The sequence below is a fragment of the Glandiceps talaboti genome, chromosome 7 (assembly GCF_964340395.1).
Source record: "Glandiceps talaboti chromosome 7, keGlaTala1.1, whole genome shotgun sequence".
Classification (NCBI taxonomy): domain Eukaryota; kingdom Metazoa; phylum Hemichordata; class Enteropneusta; family Spengelidae; genus Glandiceps; species Glandiceps talaboti.
In genome coordinates this window covers 21,790,705-21,818,576 of record NC_135555.1, presented here as the reverse complement: position 1 = coordinate 21,818,576, position 27,872 = coordinate 21,790,705, and the positions used below count along the sequence as shown (strand labels likewise).

The window sequence follows — 27,872 nt, the reverse complement described above, 5'->3', positions numbered from 1 at the left end:
ACTTAACTGTCATATCACACCACTTAACTGTCATATAACACCACTTAACTGTCATATCACATCACTTAACTGTCATATCACATCACTTAACTTTCATATCACAGTCAACATTCATATCATAACAAGTCAACATGCACATCACAAGTCCACTTTAATATCACACCAGTCAACATTCATATCACACCAGTCAACATTCATATCACACATCAGGGACTATCTACTGTCACTCTTGAAGAATCATTTCTAATTATAACTCCTCTGAAGCTCTTTAACAAAAGTACACAAAATAACAAGCTTGGGTTGAATAGGAAGCTATTGAATTTATTCCTCTAGATTCTGAATGGTGTAAAGTTACAAAAAGCACACATGTCACAGCATAACACAGTATCATCAGATCATTAATATCGGTTTCACAATGCTATGTACAAATTCTGTCTTGGGTTTTAGGTTGTATACAAGTTACAATAACCAACATTAAACTATCAATCCCATTTCTTTCAAATTTCTGTTTTACACAATTAGTTTCTGTGTGGCAAGTGCCAAAGAGAAGTCTTCCTTGTTTAGTGAAAGTTTTGTACAAAATTTACTCATTGTTTGGGTTTATGCAGGAAATGTACTTCAGTAGAAATCCATGATTCTGGAAAGACATTTGAGTTTTGGGGGAGGGAGGGGGAGTTTTATGGAGGGTAGGGAGATAAAGTATACATTTGAATGTCAAAGAATTTACCAAATATGAAGATATGTTATTAAGGACCGTGTACCAAGGGAATGACTTTGTTTTGGGAGATTTTGACAGAATTAAATGGAATTGTAGAATCAGATTGCATGTCATTTGTTTGACTGGACTGCTGTTGCTATGGTTTTACACACAGAAACGAAATAAGTGAATGAGGTAAAACTACACATATAGTTGTATACAGTTCTATAGTGGTGAAGTATCTATTTACAAATTGGCAGGCAGGCAGGCAGGCAGGCAGCTATTTTATTGTTAAAAGTAGAAAACTTCTCACAAATAGCCCGACATATTTACAATTTGCTCTTTATTGTGCAACATCTAGGTTTTTAAGGGCATGTTCTACCAAAGTTTGTGATTTTTTTCACATTCCAGACTGACTACTGTACATGCACAGGACAACTGACATGTCTATATATGGGTATGAGTGCAATTTGTTAACATAATCGTTACAGCACAACAGAGGTGTGAGGGGCATCTTTAACAGTCTCAGGTGTGAACAGAACTGAACAGAAATGTGCACTACACTGGCGAGAAGTCATTTTCATGATTCAAATAAATAAAGAAGGCCCTATACTAATTACTCCAGGAAGTAGTTTCATTTATAATAACAACAACAACAACAACAACAACAACAACAACATCAGACTACAGGAGTTCAATTTATCATTTTTTGCACCATGGCTAAATTTGAAAATGGTCACAGGAGCAATATCATGTTAGCAACATGCTATGTCAGAGATGGGTGCTATATTAATTTAATGTCAAACAGAGCATTGGGGAATACAAACAAGAACTGGTCTTTTACACAGCATATCAATGGCAAATAGATTAAAAGAGGGGGCTGCTACATTAATTGGTGTCTTGCGCCCTCTATGCTGAAATGTCATGAGGTTTTTGTTAATGAAAGTAACTGGGTGTTTAGAAATATATTATTAAATAAATATTACTGTTTGATGAAAGTCTGGGAGGTACCGCTTTCTCTTTTTTCCACTCTTGTCAGCACTGACACTGCAGACGACAAGAAATTGTGAGGCATATGTAAATAATGATAAATATGTATGAAGACAGAAAAAAAAATAACTACTTTTTTTTCAGTATTATGCTACTGAGGTCAATTTAGTTTGGTTGAAGGTGATGTAGTGTCAGATTTTGCAGCATCCTTGAAACTATGAAGTGTTAATGATAACAACTGTGGTGGAAGCAGTGAAAAGTGGAATGTAATAACTTAGTAATTTCACTGTTTTCAACTCATCTAGTTTTCTTTGCATCGATAACTTGTTTATGAATCAATCTTTTGACGTTGAAACTACCAGACTATCCAATAAAATTAGATCAGTATTGTACATGGTATTAAAATACACACTGATTGATACTATTACAATAATAACGTGTTGTCCTTTTTTTTCCAATTCTTACGTAAGGTACACAGTGGTGGGATATATATGTATACAAATGGAAACTTATCATTTGACAGTCACGTGGATATCACATGACCATAGAATGATACCACATGACCAAATTAAGCCAATAGAATTGACACTGTTGGTTGGTATCAAAAAAAATTACACATGTATAAAAACATTTCACTTTGTAAAAGTAATTCTCATATTCCATGTTTAAATATGTGTGAAGATGGTTTTTGATTTGAAGTATTTGAATACATGTATTACAACATTTACAAAACGATGTTGATCTTGAAATAAGACCCTGTTTTAAAATGAAATCCTAGGAAATGGAAACAGCAAATACTTCCAATTTTAAGTTATAAAGTAGCTGTTGTGATTGGATGTTACAAGAGTAACAATGATGCAAAAGGTCTTTTTCTATTTAAAAAAAAAACCACATGAACTTTTGTCTTCAAATAAAATATGGTAAAAGTAATCTAATGCAGTCATAAAATAAGAAGGCTTATGTACAATATTTTAAGATAAATGCTTGAAGTTTTTAAAAAAGTTGAAAGACCCTGTAATAAGCATAAAAAGTCTAGGTCAAATTTGTGAATGCAAGGAAGCAAGGAACTTCTACATGTCTCCTTGCAAGGTAAAGGAAAAGGCATCAGCAATTTTCAATCAGCCAGGTCTTGGCAGCCATCTTGGATGGTCAATGGTGGCCATAGTGGATGTCAGCATGTGAACTCAGCCAGTGGTGGCCATATTAAATGCAGCCATGTTAGATATGGTTTCAGTTACTCGATCCTCTACTGTGCATGCTATATCAGCAGCCAAAAGTCTGGAGAAATGCTACCTAAATACCTCTGAGCCAAGATAGCTAAAAGATATTATGATAGAGTGATATGACTTAGATATTACACGTTTCTTGTTGCCTACTAAAATCACATAGTTAGGCAATACATTCTGGTATTCTGGTCTATGTTATTATCCTGCTGGTGCACTATTGTTGATATTTAACCACCTTGGCTCAGAGAGTTTCCCCCAAACTCTTTTGGCCAGCAGATAAGTTTTTGAGCAGAAGAATCTTGAATGAAGCCGTATTGGCTAGTCAGTGGTGGCCTTCTCGGATGCAACAATGTTGGTTTATCAGCATCCATCTTGGAATATCAGCGGCCATCTTGAATGCAGCCATTTTGGATTGTCAGTGACAGCCATATTGGATGCAGCCATTTTTTTGAAACTCAGCATTACATCAACACAAGCGATACAAGGGATGGTGTTAAGTTGGAGTGCAGCAAGTTTGATACACAAACATGTAAATAAGAAGTCTTTGTTTCTTTTTTCGTTACTTTTTTTTTAAATATATATTTCAGTTGTACAGACACGAGTCACTGTTTTCTCACTAAGCCAGCATACTTTGGTTGACAGACATCTATAGGGAAACACAATCAGATTGTAAAACAGTACGACCTAGGAGAGGTTTGTTTTCAATATTGACTGTACACTATACATTGTACTGTTCTATTAATAGATCAGTTTAAATCTCTGTCATTGTCTTATTTCCTAAGGTTATAGACTTGACCACTTCGTGTGACATCACCATAATGGGCCTTGGTGTCAGCAATTGGTCCCGAGTCAGAGGTGCGTAGTCGTAGCGTAATGATATTCTCGTGTCCTTCAAGTCCGATGACAGCGATGTCACCTTCAGCGTTGATTTGACAGCAAGTAACTGGAACGTCAGGAGTAAAGGTGGCCAAACAGATACCTGCGAAAAAAACAATATGAAAGTTGTCATTAGAAAATTATTAGAGTAGACTTTGTTATTAATTACTCCTGTTTTTGTCTGGTGTCAATCACGTTTAAACATTTTAAAGAAATATGATGTCAAAGTCAGATTCCTAGTATCTGTGCTTTCAATTTTTTCATTCACTGCAACAACAACAACTACATAAATAACTTTTCTCCAACAAAGTTAGCAACCTTACCTTGGCGGAGGTCCCAGAGTCGAACACTTCTGTCTTGCTGATTAGTGTCATAGGTCAAACATCTCTGACCATTCTCATTCATGTAGATTCTATTGACAGGGTGGGTGTGTCCTCTCAGAGTATGTCTGAAACAACATTACAAAGACAATCAATAAATCAATCAATCAACCAATTCTTCGATCAATCAGTCAATCATTGTTGATTGGTTTTCTTGTCTTTTACTTCTGACTAATTATTTATAGATAATTTCACCTTTGTGAAGTATATCTGTACCTGTACACGTTGTACAGGGTAGAATCCTACACCATGTTATTGTGTACTTCAGTGTCTCATATGGCCATAACTATGAAATAAAGTAGTACTATGAACTCAGTGTCTGGTTCATGTAATACCTCCTTTTAATTAGCTGAAAGTGTTAATTCTACTTCTTTGTAGTGAATCTCTTATTTTCTTTAACTTCGCCATCCAAACAACCTTAACTCTACTACTTATATATATACATGACTTTTTATCATTTTCATGTCAGCAATAAAACTCACTTGAGAGCACCAGAGGAAAGATTCCAAACCAAGATGGTATTATCCTCACAACCATTGACAATGCATTCACCCTCTGATGACACTGCTACACAACATGTATTAGACACAGGTTTCCATTTCTTGAACAACTGACCACTTTGTAAGTCATACACAATAACAAAGTTGGGTGAAGGGTCATCAAGTTCCTGTAATTAAAATACACAAACAGGTCAAGGGTCAAACAGTCAAAGTTCAAGAGTCTGCAGACTTAGATTACAGTACTCCAAATTATACAATTTTGTATTAGTTATTTTCCTGTTGTTTTAATACTACAAGCTTGTTCTTTGAAGCTGTTGTCATTACTGTCTTCTATACAATGCAAAATACCTTTGTTACTCATGACTCATGAGTGTATCTCTCATGAATATTCAGTGTGCAACCATGAATATATTATTTCTGCTGACTCCCATGATGCAATTGCTCATAGCAAAGATACTCTATAAAGGCACAAGATCAACTTGATGTTTCTCTGAAATCGCAAGTAATTGTAGGTGATGTCAAGTCATGAAATGACTCTTCAGAACCTATAGTTTATAAAAATGACTTTGATTTCTGGAGTGGTATTCCGTTTTTAAGGAAAGACTTGACATGTTGTACTAGTAGAAATATCCTACCTTGATGACAGACACCACATAGTTACCATCTTTACTGATAGCAGACATCTCTGGTTTAAATTCATGTTGTGCAATTCGGAAATCATGGATTAATTTCCTGGCATTCAAATCCCACACCAATAACGGACTTGGTTTCTGTGTTTCATCACCACACACGCATCTCTCGCCGTTCTCGCTCACAAGGAGGCTGTTCAGGAACCTGTCTTCGCCGACTTTGAAGGTTGACTCGACCTCACCACTGCTGAAGTTGATAATGTTGACGTACATCCGGTTCCTTGCTAGTGCAACCACATGGTCAGCATCTTGTATACCGTAGTATGGCATTTGGAGATTCATAATACCCTTCAGAGTAGTTTCAAACGTTCCCGTATCTAAATTGTAGATCTTTAGTTCGCGATTACACAAAACAACGACTCTATAATCGTCGATCATGCGAATATCTCTTGGCTGATCGATACCCATTAACGTCCTAACAGCTGTTTGAGTTTCAAAGTCCCACACTTTGATCTCGCCCTTGTTGGTTGATATTGACACCATGTGGGTACAGTTCCCTTTCATTCGGTACATTCCATTCAAGATGGCTTTTGGATTTGTTTTCGGTGGCGTGTCTTCGTCTTGGTTGTCGTTATCTACATCACCCAGATCAACAACTTCCAGAAGTGACTCCCCGGACGGCAGGAAGTTAGGTATGGGTGGATTTTGTGTCAGCTTGCAGATCTTTTTCATCCTGGGGTACTGCTGTGAATCTTTGCCTTCCAAGGCACTCCGAAGCCTGATGTGAAACTGAGCAAACATTTGGGTTCCATCACAGTACAACGCATAGGCAGACAACTGTAGCACCTTCTGTAGCATGTCCAAATCAGCGTTGTTGGGTTCAGCTCTTCGTGCCAGCGCAACGTCGTCGAGCATTTGTGAGACGTCAGTGCCGTCTAGTTTGTTGCACATCCAGTTAACATTCCAAATGTAATCATTGATAAATCTCTTGTGATCACCACTATGAAAGACATGGTAAGGAAGTTCATCTAGTTTTCTAGAATTATAAAGTTTTTCAAATTTCACTGGCTGTGGTTGTATGTGTCTATCCATCAGCACCTCGATGCCTTCCTCGTTAGACAAGCATGGCTTCTTCTTATCTCCTCCCCACCTACCTTGGAAATAATCGGCAAGACATTCATGAAATTTCCCTTTCTGATTCTTTGAGGAGAGATACTTTTCAGAGACTGCATCGGTGAAAGCCCTATGTGACCAAGTTCTCAGAGAACGTCCATGTACAATGTGCTCTGTTAGGAAAGGAGCGAGCTCCTTTTTAATTTGTGTCCACAAAATGGTGGGTGCTCTTCTGACAGACAATCGTCTATAAATGAAATATTCATCTAAAAGAAGATCATCACATGATAATAAATCCAACATTTCTGTATCTGAAAGACCATGCTTTGCAACGGTCAAATAACACAATGTGTGCTTGACTGTGTTCACCCCAAAACGCCTCTCTAAGTGCACCAGGTAGGCAGAGATTTCATCTTTGAGGTTCTTGGTAAGTACAGTCTCGTTGCTAATATTGTAACTGTGCCATTGACTTGCTATGTGAGTAGCTAATTGCACATAAAGAGGCAATGGACTTTGGTTTATTGCATCGTGCAGTGTTTTCTTCTGGCCTGCTGACAGCGTCCTTATGTTAGATTTCAGGATTTCCTCACACATAGCTGTTGCTTCTTTTGAACTCATCTTTGGCACCTCCAAGAAGCATGATGAATCGGTAAGATACGACTGTAAAATAGAAACACACAGATCACTACAGTTAGTCACCAGACAGATTTTACAACCACACTCAGGTAAATGTTGAAATCTGCAATAATAGCTGCCATTCAGTCTAAATTGATAAAATGGGTGAAACAAAGCCAAATATGGCTCCTATAGTATTGTCATCATCTTTGTAGCAGGTTTGAATGAAATCAGCCATAGCATGTCATGAGATATGGCTGTGTAGTGACAAACAAATGGAACGCTTCTAATGCAAGCAAATCATTCCTAAAGTAAACCTCTGAGTCTGGTTTGAATGAAACAAGCATTTGCATAATCAGAAATACGACTGTACAGGGACAGATTGACTTCATTGTAATGTAATTCACTAAATATGATTGATATATAATCAAGATTTTTATAACATAAGGTTATCACTTGTTATGGATTGATAATACCTAATACTTGATGCCATCATTTGTTCATCCCAACAACTTACCTTCAGTGAATTAAATCCCGGAGAGTTGTCACTTGATGTGGATAGAATCATCTTGACATGTGGAGGCAAGGATTTAGGAATCCAATCTAACTCATTATAGTCTGATGACTTCACTTCATCTATTCCATCAATTATCATCACTAGAGGGCGTTTTGCTTGCACTTTCTTTAAAATCTTTGGCAATTCTTTCCTCAGTTTGTCAGCCCCCTGCAATTTGAAGTAAGAGAGAAATTTGATTTTGAAAATCAGTATTCATTGTACTATACTGCTGTGACTTGCATTGTATTGTATTGTACTGTACTGCAATGTATTGTTACATTGATATATGTATTGTTTTCAATTTTTCAAAATATATCATTCCTTATTGTATCACTGACTTGTACTGTATTGTATTTCTTTGCATTGTAGACATGTATTTCAGTGCATTGTAGACATGTATTTCAGTGCATTGTAGACATGTATTGTATTACATCATTGCATTGTACTGACTTCTACTGTATTGTATTGTTCTGTACTGACTTGTACTATATTTCATTCTATTGTTTTGTATTGTACCGACTTTTGTACTTATTTGTCATTCTATTGTATTGTATTGTATTGTATTTCACTGTATTGTATTGTATTGTATTGTATTTCACTGTATTGTATTGTATTTCACGGTATTGTATTGTATTTCACTGTATTGTATTGTATTTCACTGCATTCTATTGTATTGTATTGTATTTCACTGTATTGTATTGTATTGTATTTCACTGTATTGTATTGTATTTCACTGCATTGTATTGTACAGTATTGTATTTCACTGCATTGTATTGTATTGTACATGTATTGTACTTACCTTTGAGCCAACAGAGATATGATGTCCATAAAGATATGCTACTTGTTCACATATGCTCCTGAGTAGTTGTCCTAGAGAGTATGTTTCAACAGTTGCTCCTACAAAACGTACAATGCATGCACAGTCATTGATCACCTTACAACACTGTGCTGCAGACTTGGCCATTAATGCTGTTTTACCACATCCAGTGTGTCCATGGATGATGAGGGGATGTCTGGCATCACTACTGAGGTACTTCTCTACTTGGGACAGTAGTTCTTGTCTACCTTGGAATGTTTGACAGAGTTCTTGGCAGTGTTTGCTATGCTGTTGCAGTTCACTGTATAGACGCTCATGGATTTCTGTTGATGGAAATAAAACAGAACAGGGTTAGAATTTAATTAAGTAACTGAGTTTATACCGCTGAAGGTCTTCTTATATATTTCTGTTGGAGAAAAACTGAAAATTAAAACAAATTCCTAATTAGATACCAAAGGAACATCACTACCCATGAGGGTGGTACCAAGTATCATTGCAACCATACCAGCAGGTTATGACTTGTGTTCACGCACACACACACACACACACACACACACACACACACACACACACACACACACACACACACACACACACACACACACACACACACACACACACACACACACACACACACACACACACACACACACACACACACACACACACACACACACACCCAACCAACCAACCAACCAACCAACCGACCAACCAACCAACCAACCAGACAAACACTTTACCATGTCTATTGCCTGACCAAACCCCCAATCCCTAAAACTAACAAAATGACTTTTATACACAGATTCATTGCCATGTGTTTCTGTGACCCAGGCACTGAAAATAAACTGTTAGAATTCAAAGCTTGTTGTATAATAGTTAACAGGGTTGAATATGGTGACACTGAGAGATATCAATTGATTCTGAAATTCAAATTCAAAGATAATCTTTTCATAAAATATGCTAAAATTTGTCTAGAGGCTACTGTATCAAAATTTTAGTTTGTTGCCATAAACAATGTACTCATACTGAAGGTTAATCAACAGTTCAAATTGGGAATATTAATTTCGAGATATCATCTCCCCTTCCCTTCTTCCAACCCTCCCTGACTTTTAAAATTAAATCTGATAACATGAGCAAAGCCTACTTGTGTGGGCACTGACTGATGGCCATCAATTTGAGAGGACATCTCTTCTATTCTATTCTATCCCCACCCCTTTCCTACAAACCACTCCTCTCTTCCAATATTAATTGTGACTAGAAAAATGTACATCCATGTGGACACTGACTGATCACCATCAATTTTAACCCCCTGGCCTCATTTCTGAGAAGTGAGTAGACAGAGATAAGTCTAAGCAACCTATTCAATTTTAATGATGTAATTTTCTTTCCTATCCTAGACAACTGAATAGAGTGTATTATCTAGCAATCCCTTGGGTGTCAGCATTCCGTTGCTGGCTCTCCTTTGATAGTTTCATGGAGGTGTACGATGACTTGGCAATCACATGATTGCCACTAACAATGCAAATGCCCCTTCTTACATATCCCATTGGGGAAATACACAGATAAATGAAGGTGACAGGACATGCCCAGGATTGTAATTTGGGTTCATACATAACCATGAATTGTGATTTCTTGAAGAGTTATCTATCATTTGTCTTAGTCTATGTATAAAGGTTGTTTATCTAGATGTGATAGCAAGTAGATTTGGCATGTCAAATAAACTAACAGAACAAAGAGGCGACAAGGGTTATCTATTTTTTAACAACAGGAGAGAGAGAGAAAGAGAGAGTGAGAGACAGAGACAGAGACAGACAGACAGACAGACAGACAGACAGATAGACAGAGAGACAGACAGACAGACAGACAGACAGACAGACAGACAGACAGACAGACAGACAGACAGACAGACAGACAGACAGACAGACAGACAGACAGACAGACAGACAGACAGACAGACAGACAGACAGCGAGAAGAGAGAGACAGAGAGAGACAGAGACAGAGTCAGTCAGTCAGGGAGAAGGAGATACAGAAGGGATTGGAGGATGGGTATGTGTTTTGAGATTTTACACAAATCATACCACACATTCAAAATACCTTTTTATGGACACAGGAAATGGTAGATTAAATAATAAATGCATAGACTTAGAACTGGCAAGCAGACTTCACAGATGATTTCATCCGTAAGAAATTGACAAGGCATAAGATGACAATTTCCTAAATCAGGGTTGACTAGTCAGGCATATCAACCATTCCATTTTATGAGCCAATTTCCCTATGTAGAAAGAGTCTTAGACTGTAACACCAATTTGCAACTTGTTTTACATTCAGGCAGCGATAGGGGCATGTGATGGGGGTTCAAAGAATGACAGAGAGAGATAGAGATGGGGAGATATTGAATTCTAATATGTGCCTGGTGATTCATTCCAGTGAAAAATTATAGAATTTAGACATCAAACGGCTGAAAGTCTTACTTGTATAAGTAAACTTCCTAAACACACATTATTCAAGTACAGCTGTCATTCTCATTGGGAGAAACATTGCATCCTGATAAAATAATATCAAAAATTGTCAATTGCATTGTCGATAGTACATTTGTTCATTTATTATCCACAGACCTTTGATCTTGCAGTTCACATCCCTCCTCCCTCCATATACACACTTACAAACAGACAGGCTGGCAGGCAGATACATACATACATACATACATACATACATACATACATACATACATACATACATACATACATACACACACACACACACACACACACACACATACATACATACATACATACATACATACATACATACACACACACACAGACAGACAGACAGACAGACAGACAGACAGACAGACATGGACAGACAGACAGACAGACAGACAGACACACACACACACACACACACACACACACACACACACACACACACACACACACACACACACACACACACACACACACACACACACACACACACACACACACACATTACCATGACTATAGCACTAGTGATTTCTATTTTAGTTGGTCTAAAAACAAATACACTCAAAAACTTACAACAAATTAACAAGACATAAATGATTACTGGATAAAGGTGACGAGAAAACACTTACTTTTGACAGGAGTTTCATCTTCTAATGTTTGTACTTCACAGACTGTTTTATCTATCAGTGCTTTCAGCATGGCTTCACTTTGACTGCACAGACTATCAATGTACTGTGCATGTTCTGAGATGCCTTCTGGGTCCACTCCATTCTTGCTCCAAGAGATATCAAACTTGAGGATATTACCCTCATTAATCTTGCTACCTAATCGGTTTTTTAATTGGTTTAGTCTTTCCTGCATGTTCTCGTCAATCTCGTTGTTATCTCCCGTTGTGTCGATGTAACATCGGATGGTAGAATCGCCGGTGTGGGACTCGATGTCTTTGAAGACACGTCGACTCCACATTACGGCATCAGTTGGAGAGTCTGAACTCAGAGGTCCTTCTTCTATTTCCATTTCCATTACTGTGAGACAATACAGACAAACACAATTTGAATTTTGTCAATATGAGTTAATCATCAAAATGTAATCTGAGAGGGATATTTACGATCATTTTATGGTCAATATCTTTTCGACCAAACACCCCTGCTAAGACTTTGCTATACTATAAACATGATTATATATATATACATTATTACACCATACAATTGTTTGATCTAGGCTATGTTTTCATCTTTGGGTGGACAAGAAATTGTTTAATGTAATTTATATAAGCTTGGTCTGACAATAATAATATCTTCATCAAATATTGTAATCAGCACAGTAGTCTAGTTGACTTACATTCAGCACTCATTCCTTCAGAGATACAGATACATGCACACACACATATACAAACACAGATGCACACTGTCAGGCCTACAGCACTAATGAACCCCAGTTCAGTTGTGACTTACAACACAAAATTTTTAACTGGCCCTGCAATTTTGTTCACATATAACCATCCACACACAGACAGACAGACAGACAGACAGACAGACAGACAGACATGTAACCGTGCCTATATGTATACAACTACTGACCCCTAAGTTATTCTGGCTTACATATATGTAAATTAGAATCTAGACAGGGGTTCGAGATACACAGCTGGGCTGATAGTGACTATGTATGTTGTGACATCATTAGTGGCATTGTCAAAGCTAATCTAATCAAGAGGTTCACAACCAAGGACAGTATGAGACACTGTATGACGTCAAAGTACATACACTTACTGCTCTGCTTGTCAATTACTGCTCTTCATCTTTCACTCACAGACACTGAGACAGCGTGACTCATTAATTTATACCATTTCAATGATAACCATACCAATCAAATAATACTTTCGAGACACTTGAAAAATATACATAAGAACCTAAACCAAGGCAATTATTCAAATGATTGAAATACTGCAGGTTGTTTTAAAGGTACACTTTGGATTAGGATGAAAAGCTAGGAGTGAAAAACAATTGTTTGGCAGAGATTTTGGTCCAGAACAAAAGAACGATTTTTGTAATCCCTGATTAAGCTAACACTAATGTGATGACCCAGGATTGAAACATGGCTCTTTAACGACTGAATATACTTGATAACCATTCCTTGCTTCCCATATCACTGTAAGTCAGTGATGTATTCACTATCTGTAACTATGGTACAGCAGACAAGTCCAGTGTATTCACTATCTGTAACTATGGTACAGTGGACAAGTCCAGTGTATTCACTATCTGTAACTATGGTACAGTGGACAAGTCCAGTGTATTCACTATCTGTAACTATGGTACAGCAGACAAGTCCAGTGTATTCACTATCTGTAACTATGGTACAGCAGACAAGTCCAGTGTATTCACTATCTGTAATTATGGTACAGCGGACAAGTCCAGTGTATTCACTATCTGTAACTATGGTACAGCGGACAAGTCCAGTGTATTCACTATCTGTAACTACGGGTACAGCGGACATTTTGTGTCATGACAACCATAAATGACTCATTAGTGGTGTACATTGTAATGATACCGTACAGGGACTAGACTACTCATTTGAAAAAAAAACAACAACAACAACAACAACAACAACCCCACACTATGAATAGCATTACATTGGTAGTTACATGCATACAATATGCATGGAAGTACACTTGAAATAATGTTTTTTATTTAGTAATATCAATTTTGTTCATGACAAATCACACTTTTCCAAGTATTAGAAATAGAGTTTTTCACTTGACTTCTATCTCGAATGAATTGAATTATTCAGAATCAAACTGAAGACTGGTACCAAAAAGTCAATCTTTCTTGTATGGTTTCATTTCTTTTGGTAGAATTCCTTCCAAGATGTACACATACAATCCATTGTAAGACATTTTACCCCATTGACACGATGGTCCACTGTTGCAAGGTGTCCAACTTAAAAACAGAGTTTTAATATGTATATGAACTTGGCTAATGTTACCAGATTTCTCGTTTTCTACTCATTGCCATGGTAATCCTGGTATTAGTATGGAAATATGGCAAAGAGTGGCACCACATTACAGTTTATATTGAAGTGACATGGTCCTATTTGAGACACTTTTCTTATTTTTATATGTTATTACAGACATACATGAAACTCGTTTATTATTACATTGACATGTAGGCCTGCTGTGAGTATCAAATCACACTATAGTCTACACCATACATGTGTAGTTTTTTCTCCACGGTCTTGACATCACATTATAGTCTACACCATACAAGTGTAGTTTTTTTCTCTCCACGGTCTTGACGTCAATATTTTTTAATAAGATGATTTTAACTGAGAACTGGTTTGAGTTTTCTTAGTCTAGTGCTATCCTTCATTGAATCTCTAGATCTCTCTTTAGAACTGATTCAATGCTATGTTGGAATCTGGACTCAAGTTTCCTTGAGCACAGTATTAAAATAGCAACATTTTGAATTTCCATTTCCAAGATGTAATATATACTTACTTGAACACAGGTACCTTTCTTGTTCCTGTGGACTCCAGGCATTAACAAGTATTTTAATGATCCTCTCCTGAATACTATTCCATTCAGCTTCTGCAGTCAACCTTACATCTTTGTTAGTATCTTTGTATTTCTTGATCTGACCACTCACTGGTTGCAATACATACATGGGTGGAATACTATTATCATCTCGCCTGTACCACTCATCCATAAGTTGCTTCTCACTGCTATCTGTTAGAGAGCCTTGCAGTTTTTCAAACGCACTTGCCAGAATTTGCCGCGGACACTGGCAGTTATATTTCTGGTTAAGGAGACTCTGCAATACAACATAATAATTTGACATTGCAGCATAAGAATTTTCATTTTTTAAGATAGAGTCAATGTTTAATAATCAGACATAACTTTCATTTCTCTTTTGATGCCATGCTTTCTTTTTATTAATACATGTATCTGTAAAATAAGCTTACTTGACACACACACACACACACACACACACACACACACACACACGATACATACATACATACATACATACACACACACGATACATACATACATACATACATACATACATACATACATACATACATACATACACACACACACACACAATACATACATACATACATACATACATACATACATACACACACGATATATACATACATACATACATACATACATACATACATACATACATACATACATACATACATACATATATACATTCACACACACACGATACATACATACATACATACATACATACATGTACATACATACGTATACATATACACACACACACACACACGATACATACATACATACATACATACACACACACACGATACATACATACATACATACATACATACATACACACACACACAATACATACATACATACATACATACATACATACATACATACATACACACACGATACATACATACATACATACATACATACATACATACATACATACATACATACATACATACATATATACATTCACACACACACACGATACATACATGTACATACATACGTATACATACACACACACACACACACACACACACACACACACACACACACACACACACAATGTATAAATCACCCTACTTGTATTTCACTCAAACATATTTCTAGCATTTTTTTACAATGTCTTCCATTCATACATTTATAAACATAATTTTTTTCTAAAGCTGCCATGAAATTTGACATTTTATGGTGAACACGGAATTTAAGATAGAAAAGAAGAAATCTCTTGACTGACTAAAAAAGAATCAATGTTGTACATGTACGGCTTGGAGGCATGGTGTAGGTTTCCTACAATGGCATACAATGTGATGTCTATGAAACAAAAGATGGGGAAGGACGTCACAGTACCCTGAATGACGTCAATCAAATGGCAGTATTTAATATATGGAAGGTCACGTTATTCTCTCTGGCTAACATCACCCAGTCACAGACATGCAATATATGTAATAATACACAGTCTACAGAGATACAAAGATGCTCCGTGTCTTCACAATTATCATTTGTGTAGAACATTTCAAATCAATGACATTTGTAGACCAAATGCTGTTATAAGGGTGAAAGCAAGTCGGAAGTTTTGGAAATCTTTTTGAGTGGAGCTTTGTTGAGACTGTCCAGTTTTCGTATGTGTTTTATGACAACATATTGTGCATATCGACCTCAGAATTTGAATTGTCATATTTTAACATACATCCATATATACACATTTATATTTACTCACACATATGCACAGACATCTTACATATACTTGCACACAGATCTACACACTCACTTCATGCATGAAATTTGGAAATTTGACATATACCATATTTCAAAATGACTAAATGTACAATATTTCAAACCTGTCACTATTCCCATCTATAAAAGAATTTACTGATTTGTGTGTGTATGTGTGTGTATGTATGTGTGTGTGTGTGTGTGTGTGGAAAGGATGGGAGTCTTTCTGTGAGCTGTGTGTGTGTATAGATATATGTAATCGTGTGTGTATAGCTGTGTAAATGTGGAAGTGAGTGCGTAGATGTGTGTGTCGCTAGTGTTTGTCTGATGTCTGTGCATGTATGCGAGTACATATAAATGTATATATATGGATGTGTGTTGAAATCTGACAATTTCCAACATCGATATGCACATTCACAATACATATACTAATGTGAAACAGTATCAATGTACTTATAAACATGAATTGAGTTTATATTTTTAAAGAATTTTCTGAATTCAGCCAAATTTCATTATGCTGCATAACACAGACACATAAACATGACCACAGGGGATACCATAATATTCTATGCTACAAAAAATTCTCTGTACACACACAACACCACAAGCAGAAATCAGTATAAATCCTTGCCACACAATATCTAAGGAAAATTCCATAATTTGCATATTTTTGACATTTGCATATGACAAGTTATTTAATTAGAATCTATCAAATTAATGTACTTACCAGGAAATTTGGTCCTAAAGATTTCTTTTGGCATTCTTTTAATTCATAAAGACTATAATCTAAGAGAGAGTGGTCATCCATATCTTCTGACCTTTGACCCCAGTGGAGGTCAATGAACTGAAGTTCATATCCTTGTTCATTGCAATGCCTTTGAAGTTTGGGAAACACTCTTTCCATCAGTACACTACGCTCCAGTTCAGAGTCTGAAACAATAATGAACCATGAATCTTTATTAAAATGTAAATACATGTAGGTATAATTTATCAATGTTTTTCATAATTTTTTAGGTTCACTGATACAATAAATAAACACTTTTATTTTATAATCAGTCAAGGCAAATAACGAAATAAACTTCTTCTTTTTTTTGAGGGGTGCCAATTTGTTTCAAAGGATAACTGACTGCTATGTATGTACATGTATATAACAATGTCCCCTCTAGGCCATTTTGATTCACCTCTGACACACAGCAATTTTTTGCGGTACACCACAATTTGATCTTTGTTTTCCTAGGGTAAGCAGTGACTCATAATATATGTATAGAAAATCCATTCTTCATCATTTTAACAAAACAACAAAAAAACCTGTCTCTTATCTGCAGACAAACTGGTACCACGATATATCAAACGTTATTTTAACTATCAATAGAAGAGATATCTGAATCATAACAGGTACTGTAAACCTACAAGTTTTAGAAATTTTAGCTCCAGACTTATTTTCACTTTATATTTCATTGAACAACAAAAGAAAACACAAAAAACAAGTAGTGACTAAAACGTCAAGTTGTACATAAACACAATGTACCAGTCTGGCAAGCTGTAAAAATAGCGCCAATGGCATTGTCGCACAACTGTACAGTTTTTAAAAAATGTTTACCCACATGCTGATCCATGCTAGGTATAGGTGTTTATTTGCTGAATGATTATCCAGTTGCCTATCCAACCCTGTATGGGTGTGGTCATGTTGCTAGACATATCTGCATACATTTTTTGAATGTTTGTTCACTTATCTATGAATCCCTAATGTTATCTTTGCAATATAAGTGATCATATGGATGTTGCTATGGGCGTGGTCTTGTTGCTAGGTATATTTGCATACATTTTTTGAATGTATGTTCATTTGTCTATTTACCCGTTATCTTTGCAATATGTGATCATTTGGCTGTTGCTATGGGCATGGTCTTGTTGCTAGGCACATTTACATATATTTCTTGAATGTTTATTCAATTGTCTATTAATGCCTGTTATCTTTGCAATATCTGTGATCATTTGGCTGTTGCCATGGGTGTGGTCTTGTTGCTAGGCATATTTTCAAACACTTTTTGAATGTTGGTTCACTTGTCTATGAATCCCTGTTGTTATCTTGGTGAAATATACCAGCGTTTGACTGTTGGTATGGGCATGGTCATGGTTGCTAGGGACATTTGCATACATTTTTTTGAATGTTTACTCACTTGCCTATCAGATGCTATTTAACCAAAATATACTACCATTTGGTTGTTGCTAAGGGTGTGGTCATGGTTGCCAGGGCCAATTTTGTCAAAATCTTTTGATGAAAATCTGCAGAACAACACTTCTGAAAACATCTTACCAGGTTTCAGTCTCATTGCCCAAGTACTTTTTGAGATATAAGTTTTTCACATTTTTTATACTTAATTTGCATTTCATAATATGCTTAATACTTCTTCATCTATACACCTCCAGATGCACCTCCATTAAATTTCAGTCCAATCTGCTCAGTAGTTTTGGAATTAAAGATTTTTTACCAAAAAGACACATTTTTAGCCCTAATTTGCATATCACTGATGGAATCATCATGTCGTGAACAATTCTTAATCTTAACACCCTTAAGAATGTTCCCACCAAATTTCAGACCAAGTTTTTTGACCAAAATCACATTTTTTGACCAAAATCACACATCGGTGGTAAGATCATTTTGATTTGAACAATTTCCCAACTAGACACCCAAGGTAATACACCCACCAAATATCATGGCAATCGGTCCGGTGGTTTTTTACTTTAAGTTGTTTACACACACACGCACACACACACACACACACACACACACACACACACACACACACACACACACACACACACACACACACACACACACACACACAGACAGACACTTTGCCATGTGCATAGCACTACTGAACCTTATCAGTTCAATTGTGTCTTGGAGAACTAGCTAAAGACTGCAAAAAAACGTAAAGTTTCCTAGTGCCATAGTGGTGATAATATCTAGATTTTAATCAGTATTCTATTGTGGTGCTTTACAACTCAACTATTGCGTATTCAGTACTGTATTTATATGTGATTAACACAGTTGAGTTTTTATCTTGACCTCTGGCCATGGAAAACACGGAAACTAAAGAACTACAAGATGATTATCACATTGGGGGCAGTGTGACCTCAATCCACAGACCACACTGTACATCACTGTCTACACAGAATCATTAACACTAGGTCCCTCATTGCCGTTTCCCCTTTTAGTACAGTGTACAGATGGTAAAAGTCTTGGCATAATGGGTTAAGTATTTACTAATGGTAATTTGTAATGCTATGGAAGGCAATTATTATCAGGATATACATGATGAAAACCTGAGACATGGAATGAACAAAATCACAAAGAGTGAATTTTTGAATTTTGTAGATTTAAAGTCAATCAACTTTGTAGTTGGTAATTTAGTAATATCCTACAAAAATTTACTTCTCCAGGTTTTATGTGGGTATAATTTCCAGAACCCACCCCAGACAATGCATGCACATCATATACTGTATCTAGAGAGAGGGGAGGGGGGAGAGAGAAAGAGAGAGAGAGAAGAGAGAGAGAGAGAGAGAGAGAGAGAGAGAGAGAGAGAGAGAGAGAGAGAGAGAGAGAGAGAGAGAGAGAGAGAGAGAGAGAGATCGAGAGAGAGAGAGAGAGAGAGAGAGAGAGAGAGAGAGAGAGAGAGAGAGAGAGAGAGAGAGAGAGAGAGAGAGAGAGAGAGAGAGAGAGAGAGAGAGAGAGAGAGAGAGAGAGAGAGAGAGAGAGAGAGAGAGAGAGAGAGAGAGAGAGAGAGAGAGAGAGAGAGAGAGAGAGAGAGAGAGAGAGAGAGAGAGAGAGAGAGAGAGAGAGAGAGAGAGAGAGAGAGGAGTGGGGTTACCCTGTTTAATATTGACTACAACTGAGTCTGGGTCACCATAAGCAAATATTACTACGAAAATAGAAAATGGCTGAAAACACAACCAGAAATATCAGTTATCAGTTTCTTATTTCGCATGCATATATTGAGCAAGTATACCAACTGGTCTAATATTTCCCAAAACATAACAGTTACCATTGACAGAACAGTATGTACATGAACTCATATAAATTTTACCTGATTTTCCTCATTAAACTAATTCTGTAAATCACAAACACATGAAACTAGAGTACACATTTCACAAGATAGCAAGAAATCACTTACCTAGACATGCACTGACAAATATACTAATTGTTCTTGACTTCAGTGAACATTTCACTTGTGTTACATCTCCTAAGAGTAACTGTTTTACATCTGGTCTAAGATTTGCTAACTTTGGCAATGGTGGTTCACTTGGTCCAGATGGGGGAGGTGGCGAGTAAGGTTTAGAAGCAGGGACTGATGTTGGAGGAGGGGAGGAAGAGGGAGGGGAGGATTGTACAGTGGACTGTGTAGGTGGTTGGCCTGCTGTGTTAGCTTCTGATGGACTACTGCCTTGAGATGGAATTGGTTTGTCTTCTACGTGCACAGCTACACTACTGGATGATGCTGCACTCGGCCGTCCCTTATCTTTCCGTTGTTTCTTAGGGTTGTCTTTGTCATCAGCGGACTGACTCTGACGATTTCCCATACTGCAAGAAATAAGAAGAGTTTTGTGAGATAATGGAAGATGTAGCAGAAATGATTTACGAGTACAGCAGGATACAGTCCCACTTTTACCCTGGAAGGACTGCACCCTGCTGTAATACATGTGGAAGGTCTTGGAAAACGATTTCCCTAAAAAGACGGTCTTAGAGGAAGGTTTCCCTAAAAAGAGGGCTTTGGAGAAGGGTTTCCCTAAAAAGTGGGTCTTAGAGGAAGGTTTCCCTAAAAAGAGGGCCTTGGAGAAGTGTTTCCCTAAACAGAATGTTTTAGAGAAGGGTTTTCCTAAGAGGCCATAATAAAGAATGGTGGATTCTTTTCTCTGATTTCATGACAATCCAGATTTTTATATATGTATTAAACAAGTTCCATTTCAAGTTCATCAATATTCATATTGTTTGTAATTGAGAGTTCTATCACACATTCACCCCAATCCATCTTTTTACATACATCCCAGGTAGTTCAAAATATGCAAAATTTAAGCTATATACAATATACATACAGTACAAGGCATGTCCATGTATAAAAGCTCAAAACTGCCACTGTATCATACATGCATATGCAAATTTACTTGTTGCACTTTTGAAAAAGATATCAAGAAAAATATGTGGGTAGTGCAATTGTGGCGATGCAATGCCTATGCACATGTACATGTACATCACTACATGTTACTGTTTGTAGTCTGGATGCCAGTGTAGTAAATGGTAATAATACTGTATAAGAACTAGACCAATTAATGTACATGAAACATTGTAAATCTATCAATACAGTTATGTTTTCAACCTAATTTTCCACACCTTGGTATTCATGACTGAATGACATTTATACCAAAACCTGACAAACCAAATTATCAAAGTGGTTCTTTATTACAAATAAGATAAAGGATACGGGTATATATCAATTATGGGTGTGTCTCACACACACTTTAATGTATCTGTATTTGATATAGTAGGTTTACAGTATTTCAAAGCCACACAAAGATCACATTATTATTTTTCATAAATTTTCTCTAAATTTCACAGCATGCCGTAGAACATGTTGTTGATGACATTGATATACACAAGTCAAACAAAATTACTCAAAAATATTTTTTTTATTACAAAGCAAAGTGATATATGGGTGAGTTTCCACCGTAGATTTTTCAACAAAGATATTATCTCACTTTACACATGTTTTATGATTCATGTGTTTTAAATTATTTACACAAAAACCCTGTAAAATTTTCACTGAAATTTCAACATCTCAGTATAATGCATGGTATAGCCAAGTACTATAGTATTAGATACTTGAGACACAGTCAGGTCGAGTCAACAGACAGATCTAAATTTTGTCTAAAATTTTGACATTCTGCATAATGCATGGCATATTTTGAGAATACTTGGCAGTTTACAACAATGTGTATATACAAGAAAATCAAACTTTTCTCTAAATTTCCTTTAAAATTTACCACCTCAGCTTAATGTATGGTAAAAAAAATACTTGACATAATGCATGGTACAGGTTTTTGTGATGACAGGGGAAAGCAGTACAAAGGCAATAAATAGAATACAACAATTTCTCTGTATTTTCACTAAAATTTACCATCTCAGCATAATGCAAGGTAACTTTTGATATTTTTTAAAGAAAGTTTGCAGCAGTAAACAGACTATGAAAAAAGATAGAAATTTTCTCGAAATTTTCACTAAATTTACCATCTCAGCATAATGCATGGTTCAATACTTGGAGACACTATGCAACAACACATGCTTACATGTACACAGGTTCACAATATCTAATATTGTGACATGAAGATCAAAATTTCCTCTCAATTTTTCAATGAAATTTTAAAATCTCAACATACATGTAATGCATTTCAACAACACACAATTACAGTACATGTACAATATACACACACACTTGAATAAAGTATTTAAAATGTGCCAAGAAGACTGAAATTTTCTTGATATTTTGACTGAAATTCACCATCTCAATACATGTATAATGCAAGATACAGTTTTATACCGTACTTGAGACAGTTTGCAGCAGTACAAAAGCAGTTCTCTCCAGGGAAGCATTGACAGATATACAGTTCTGACACAATATTGTAATTGACATCCCGTCTGCAGTGAGTCAGGTTTGACGTCATTCATTCTCTAGGGACACACACTTCAACCAGGGTTCTTTCAATTTATCCAGGTAACACACACACACACTTTCTTATATTCCTAATTATGCCTGCACTATTGCACATGGAATTTTCCATATTTCAGTTGGAAATGAAATTCAAAACACATTTTTTTTTTTCAGTTTTATAGTAGTTTAGAAGAAATACAAGGCTTAATACAGGAAAATACATATAAAAATGAAATGAATTCTCGGACACTATGATGTTGCTGGTTACAATCTTTCCACAAATTTGCATGTTATAACATCAGATGTTACTATATTGTGAATGTGAGGCAGTCCATAAAATAACTAATTAAAATTTCTACTCACAGAGTTTAATTTATTTCTTAGAAAGCAAATCCAAAATTTGCGACTTCTTGTCAACACTGTCTGGGTATACTACAATGGGCTACTGTCACAATACTGACAAGACATTAGTGATAATTTAGAATTTGCTTCATAGAAATGTTTTGACGAGTTTAATCGTCATTAGTAACTATGAACCTAGAGTTCATGATAATTCATTCTCACAGTATGACAAAATGTATAATATATATATATATATAAATACACACTTAATTTAAATCATATGCAAATAATTTTGATTACATGAATATGAAAATATTGAAAAGAAATTGATGTTGAGGTCCATTTTACTTTGTAAAATACAGACTTGGGTGAAATCTTCAAGTGCGACTTCAAATAAAAAGCTAAAAATACGAGATATTTTTCAACAAATGTTAAACTTGTATTTTTTGTGCACAAACAAGTACCTTTCTGGTAGAAAGAGGATTAAGAGATCATTTCAAAATTCATACTTTTCAAATATAAATTCAAATGTACGGAAATAATATACTTTAGTACCATTAACATCAAACACAAACACTGACAGAATTCTGACTAATCTGAGCTGATCGGTATATTTTATATTCTGTGAATATATTTAAACAGAGTCACTCATCATATTAGTATATTACCCTGGATTGAATAAAGACAAAGCTTTTAAAGCAGAAGGGGAAAAAATCTCCAAAGTTTCAACAATTTTAAATGAATTTCTACTCTGACTTAATCATGGATGAAAAATCACTTCTTTATTTCTCCGATTAAATATGCCACGCCCTGATTTTATTGTAAATTTGAAGCATTTTACGATGTGCCCTTCAATTTTGGCAGAATTTAAATTTGATTCTTCTTGTGAAAACAGTGTGCTGGGAAAAGGTTGTAGTGATTACACTATTTACAACAGAGTCATTGGTTGCTTAGCAACAGAACAACTACTGACGTCAAACCCTTGCTTCGTATCTCATTCTTCACTGGGAGAAAACAAAGACGTTTAATTTTTCTTTGGCTCCGTTTTTAGTGTGGCTTGTATTATCATGTTTTATATCTTCTGTGCCCCTAATGATTTTTTAAAGGCCCATCCTTTTGTTACGGTCTTTGAAGCAAAACGGACCTTAAGAATGAGCATCTTATTTCTTTGCAAAATCTAAATGTACATGTAAGGGGCAAAGTGATGATGACAATGTTGTCATGGCAACCTATTACGACTTCTTTCTTCATAAGGGATTTTCTGGCGTGACATGTTTCAGGCTGTACTGGCTTGTCAGAAACTACGATATATTACCTTGTTGGACTGTCAAATCGTTTTGTCACCCAAATTCACTTTTTATCAGAACAGAACAAGGGATCTTTGTCCGTCTTGCCTTTTCATGCGACTTTTTTATGTTTATTGTAACACTGTATAGCTACTGAAGCATGATATTGACACTGCATTGTTAAAATTAACATTTTTTGTTCTTTTCTCAAAGCAACATAAAGATGGTTTTATGACTGACGCCGACATGAAAACAATGAGTGAACAGTAGACAGTTAACTTGTAATTTATTTTTGAATTCACTGCAGCTTTTATTGGGACGCGAGCAAACAATTTATACAAAATCAAAGGTGTAGCTAGTACAGACATAGAAATGTGCAAATCTGAACAGTTTTTCATAAGGTTCATTTTGGCATACATGTAGTAAGAGAAGGTGTATCTACTTCAAAATCAAATTGTAACAATTAGATTTAGATTTTTGTAGAGCCAGACACTAAAATGTACCAATTTAGATTCTTATAGTCAGACACTAAAATGTAGCAATGGTAATAGGATTTTTGTACAGCCAGACACTAAAATGTAACAATATACTTTGATTTTTGTACGGCCAGACACTAAAATGTAACAATCATACATTTTGATCTTTGTAGGGCCAGACACTAAAATGTAGCAATTATACATTTTGATTTTTTTGTACAGCCAGACACTAAAATGTAGCAATTATACATTTTGATTTTTTTGTACAGCCAGACACTAAAATGTACCAATTATACATTTTGATTTTTTGTTACATGTAGTAAGATATTTGTACAGCCAGACACTAAAATGTAGCAATGTTTAATAGTAAGTAATATTTTTGTAGTCAGGCACTCATGTTAGTAAGTAACATTTTTGTAGGATTTGACAGTACATGTGTCATAATGCAACAAGTAATTAGTATAACTATTTCTCTTTCTGTTTCAGTTTCGGTTGACATGTATATTGTATTTCTGAGTGACAGTGTGTTCAACTTTGTCTTACATTTATCATACACTGATAACCTACATTGTACAGCTGATAATCTGATGGCATGTAGAGATGAACATTATATAGTTGCTAACACATAGCCCTTATTCTTGAAATCCAATACATGTATAAGAGAAGCTAGTTAAACTAAAACAGAATGTCATCTCAATGTCATCTCAATCAACCTAAAAAAAATGTATTCACACTATTTTAACTTGTACATTTTTCAGCTGCAATGTTATCAGTGGTATTAATGTAAAACTTGTAATTTATTGTTTCCATACATACATTTACTTTCCTTAAAATCAGCAAAAAACAGGATCTGGCTAGAACAGCAGACTTGTATTTTCAAGGAAAATTAAAGCACAGATAATACAATACTATACTTCACAGTATAAATGTAAGATCCCAGGTTTATACCTGTACACCATAGCAAACGCAATACATTATTTAAAACAGCACCCTGTATTATCATAAACCTACAGGCCAACTATATCAGTATTTTTGTTTTGGGTATTAAATGCAGTACAAGTAAACAAAATCTAGTGTCTAGTTCACAACATGGTTTACCAGGATAACCACAAAATTTAGGATATAATATTGCAAAAAATATGCATTTCACCAGAACCTCCCTCCCCAAAAGAACCTCACATCCCTTTCCACACAGCACTTCCTTCCTTCCCTTCCTCCCCCAACAGAACCTCCCGCTCCATCCTTTCCCAAAAAGAATCCCCCTTCCCTTCTTCCCCAACAGAAACTCCCTTCCCTTCTTCCCCAACAGAAACTTCCTTCCCTTCTTCCCCAACAGAAAGTTCTTCCCTTCTTCCCCCAACAGAACCTCCCTACCCTTCCTTCCTCCCCTGCCTGCCCCAACAGAACCTCCCTTCCTCTCCTCTCCCACAAACCAGGGTTTGAAAATCTACATCAGATTACAATTAATTTATAGGAAACTCTTAGATTTATAAACTTTTTGCCCCTCTTTATTACCAGGATCTAAAAACCGTGATAAAACACTTGATATTTCCATTTTAACTTGTAGATTTCTCAGAATTACACAAATAAGTAGATTAACAGGTATTAAATACAACTTGAGTCAAATTACAATAATTAAGCTCTCACATTATAATTCAATACACACTACGTATCAAATATAATGTGTACAGTGGTACAATTGTTCCCCTTGCTACACACATCTGGGAACACATAACTCTAGTCATTATATGGCTGTGGCCTCACAGACCAGACATTAATTAATTTGTCCATCAATCATGCTCACACTGAACTATACTGAAATTCCAGACAATGAAACTATCTATGTGGCATGGTGATACCTCAGAACTAACAGATTTTAAAATATTCCAAGGGTATACATGTACATTTGTACATTGTAAACCCTACCAACACTGGCACTCATGGATTATGATGAGGATCTATTATTTTTAAATAACTTAAGGTCTCATTTTGACTCACAATGTTCAACAAAATTTGGTTATCATTAGAGGGTGCACTGTTTAAAATAAGTCATAAGTTTATCTGAAACAGCAAAATTTCTTGAAAACATCCTGTCAATTATTGTGCAATCACTGCAATTTCGTGTGCGAAGAACAAACAAGTTGTCTACGACATTGATGTGCTTATGATTTGCATAAAGGTATGCAATAATTAGTTTGGCATTGCACTGCAGTGCAAATAACAAAAGCATTATATATAAGTGAATATGCAGGAAGTATACATGTACCTGGTACATATGTAATAATAATATAATAACCAAACAATTTATTTGTATTTGATGAACACGGATTATGAAATGTAGAATGTATTTACATTTGATAGACACATGTGAAATGCATAAAACAACTTATTTGCATATTGATTGGCCATGGCATGTGTGAAATGCACAAAACATATTTGCATATTGATTGACATGTGTGAAATGCATAAAAAACAACTTATTTGCATATTGATTGACACGTGTGAAATGCAGAAAACAATGTATTTGCATATTGATTGACACGTGTGAAATGCATAAAAATCAACTTATTTGCATATTGATTGACACGTGTGAAATGCAGAAAACAATGTATTTGCATATTGATTGACACGTGTGAAATGCATAAAAATCAACTTATTTGCATATTGATTGACACGTGTGAAATGCAGAAAACAATGTATTTGCATATTGATTGACACATGTGAAATGCATAAAAATCAACTTATTTGCATATTGATTGAGAGTGATGATTATGGATTTAATATGGTGAAATGGTGATGTTAACGGATTAATGGATTAAAATGAGTAACTTACTCTTGCTGCGATGATGATTGCTCAACAACCTTCCCTGACTTTTGGCAGCTGTAAACAGAATGAAATATCAGAAAAAATAGTAACGACACTTTCTTTT

The 27,872-nt window shown here is 35.7% G+C and overlaps 1 protein-coding gene across 2 annotated transcripts in view; it reads right to left on the bottom strand.

Annotated features, from left to right (window-relative positions):
- Positions 1-302: 302 nt before the first annotated feature.
- LOC144437226 (NACHT domain- and WD repeat-containing protein 1-like) overlaps positions 303-27,872 on the bottom strand; it is a 43,664-nt gene continuing 16,094 nt past the window's right edge. The window contains exons 2-12 of one of the 2 annotated variants that reach the window (XM_078126123.1): positions 27,776-27,823; positions 20,310-20,716; positions 16,862-17,064; positions 14,380-14,692; positions 11,516-11,911; positions 8,382-8,722; positions 7,544-7,750; positions 5,305-7,071; positions 4,652-4,836; positions 4,113-4,237; positions 303-3,892 (exon numbers count right to left, since the gene is read on the bottom strand). In XM_078126123.1, coding sequence (XP_077982249.1) covers positions 3,684-3,892; positions 4,113-4,237; positions 4,652-4,836; positions 5,305-7,071; positions 7,544-7,750; positions 8,382-8,722; positions 11,516-11,911; positions 14,380-14,692; positions 16,862-17,064; positions 20,310-20,716; positions 27,776-27,823 — 4,201 coding nt within the window. In that variant the 3' untranslated portion in view covers positions 303-3,683. The remainder of the gene's footprint in view (positions 3,893-4,112; positions 4,238-4,651; positions 4,837-5,304; positions 7,072-7,543; positions 7,751-8,381; positions 8,723-11,515; positions 11,912-14,379; positions 14,693-16,861; positions 17,065-20,309; positions 20,717-27,775; positions 27,824-27,872) is intronic. The other variant, XM_078126124.1, reaches the window with a different exon arrangement.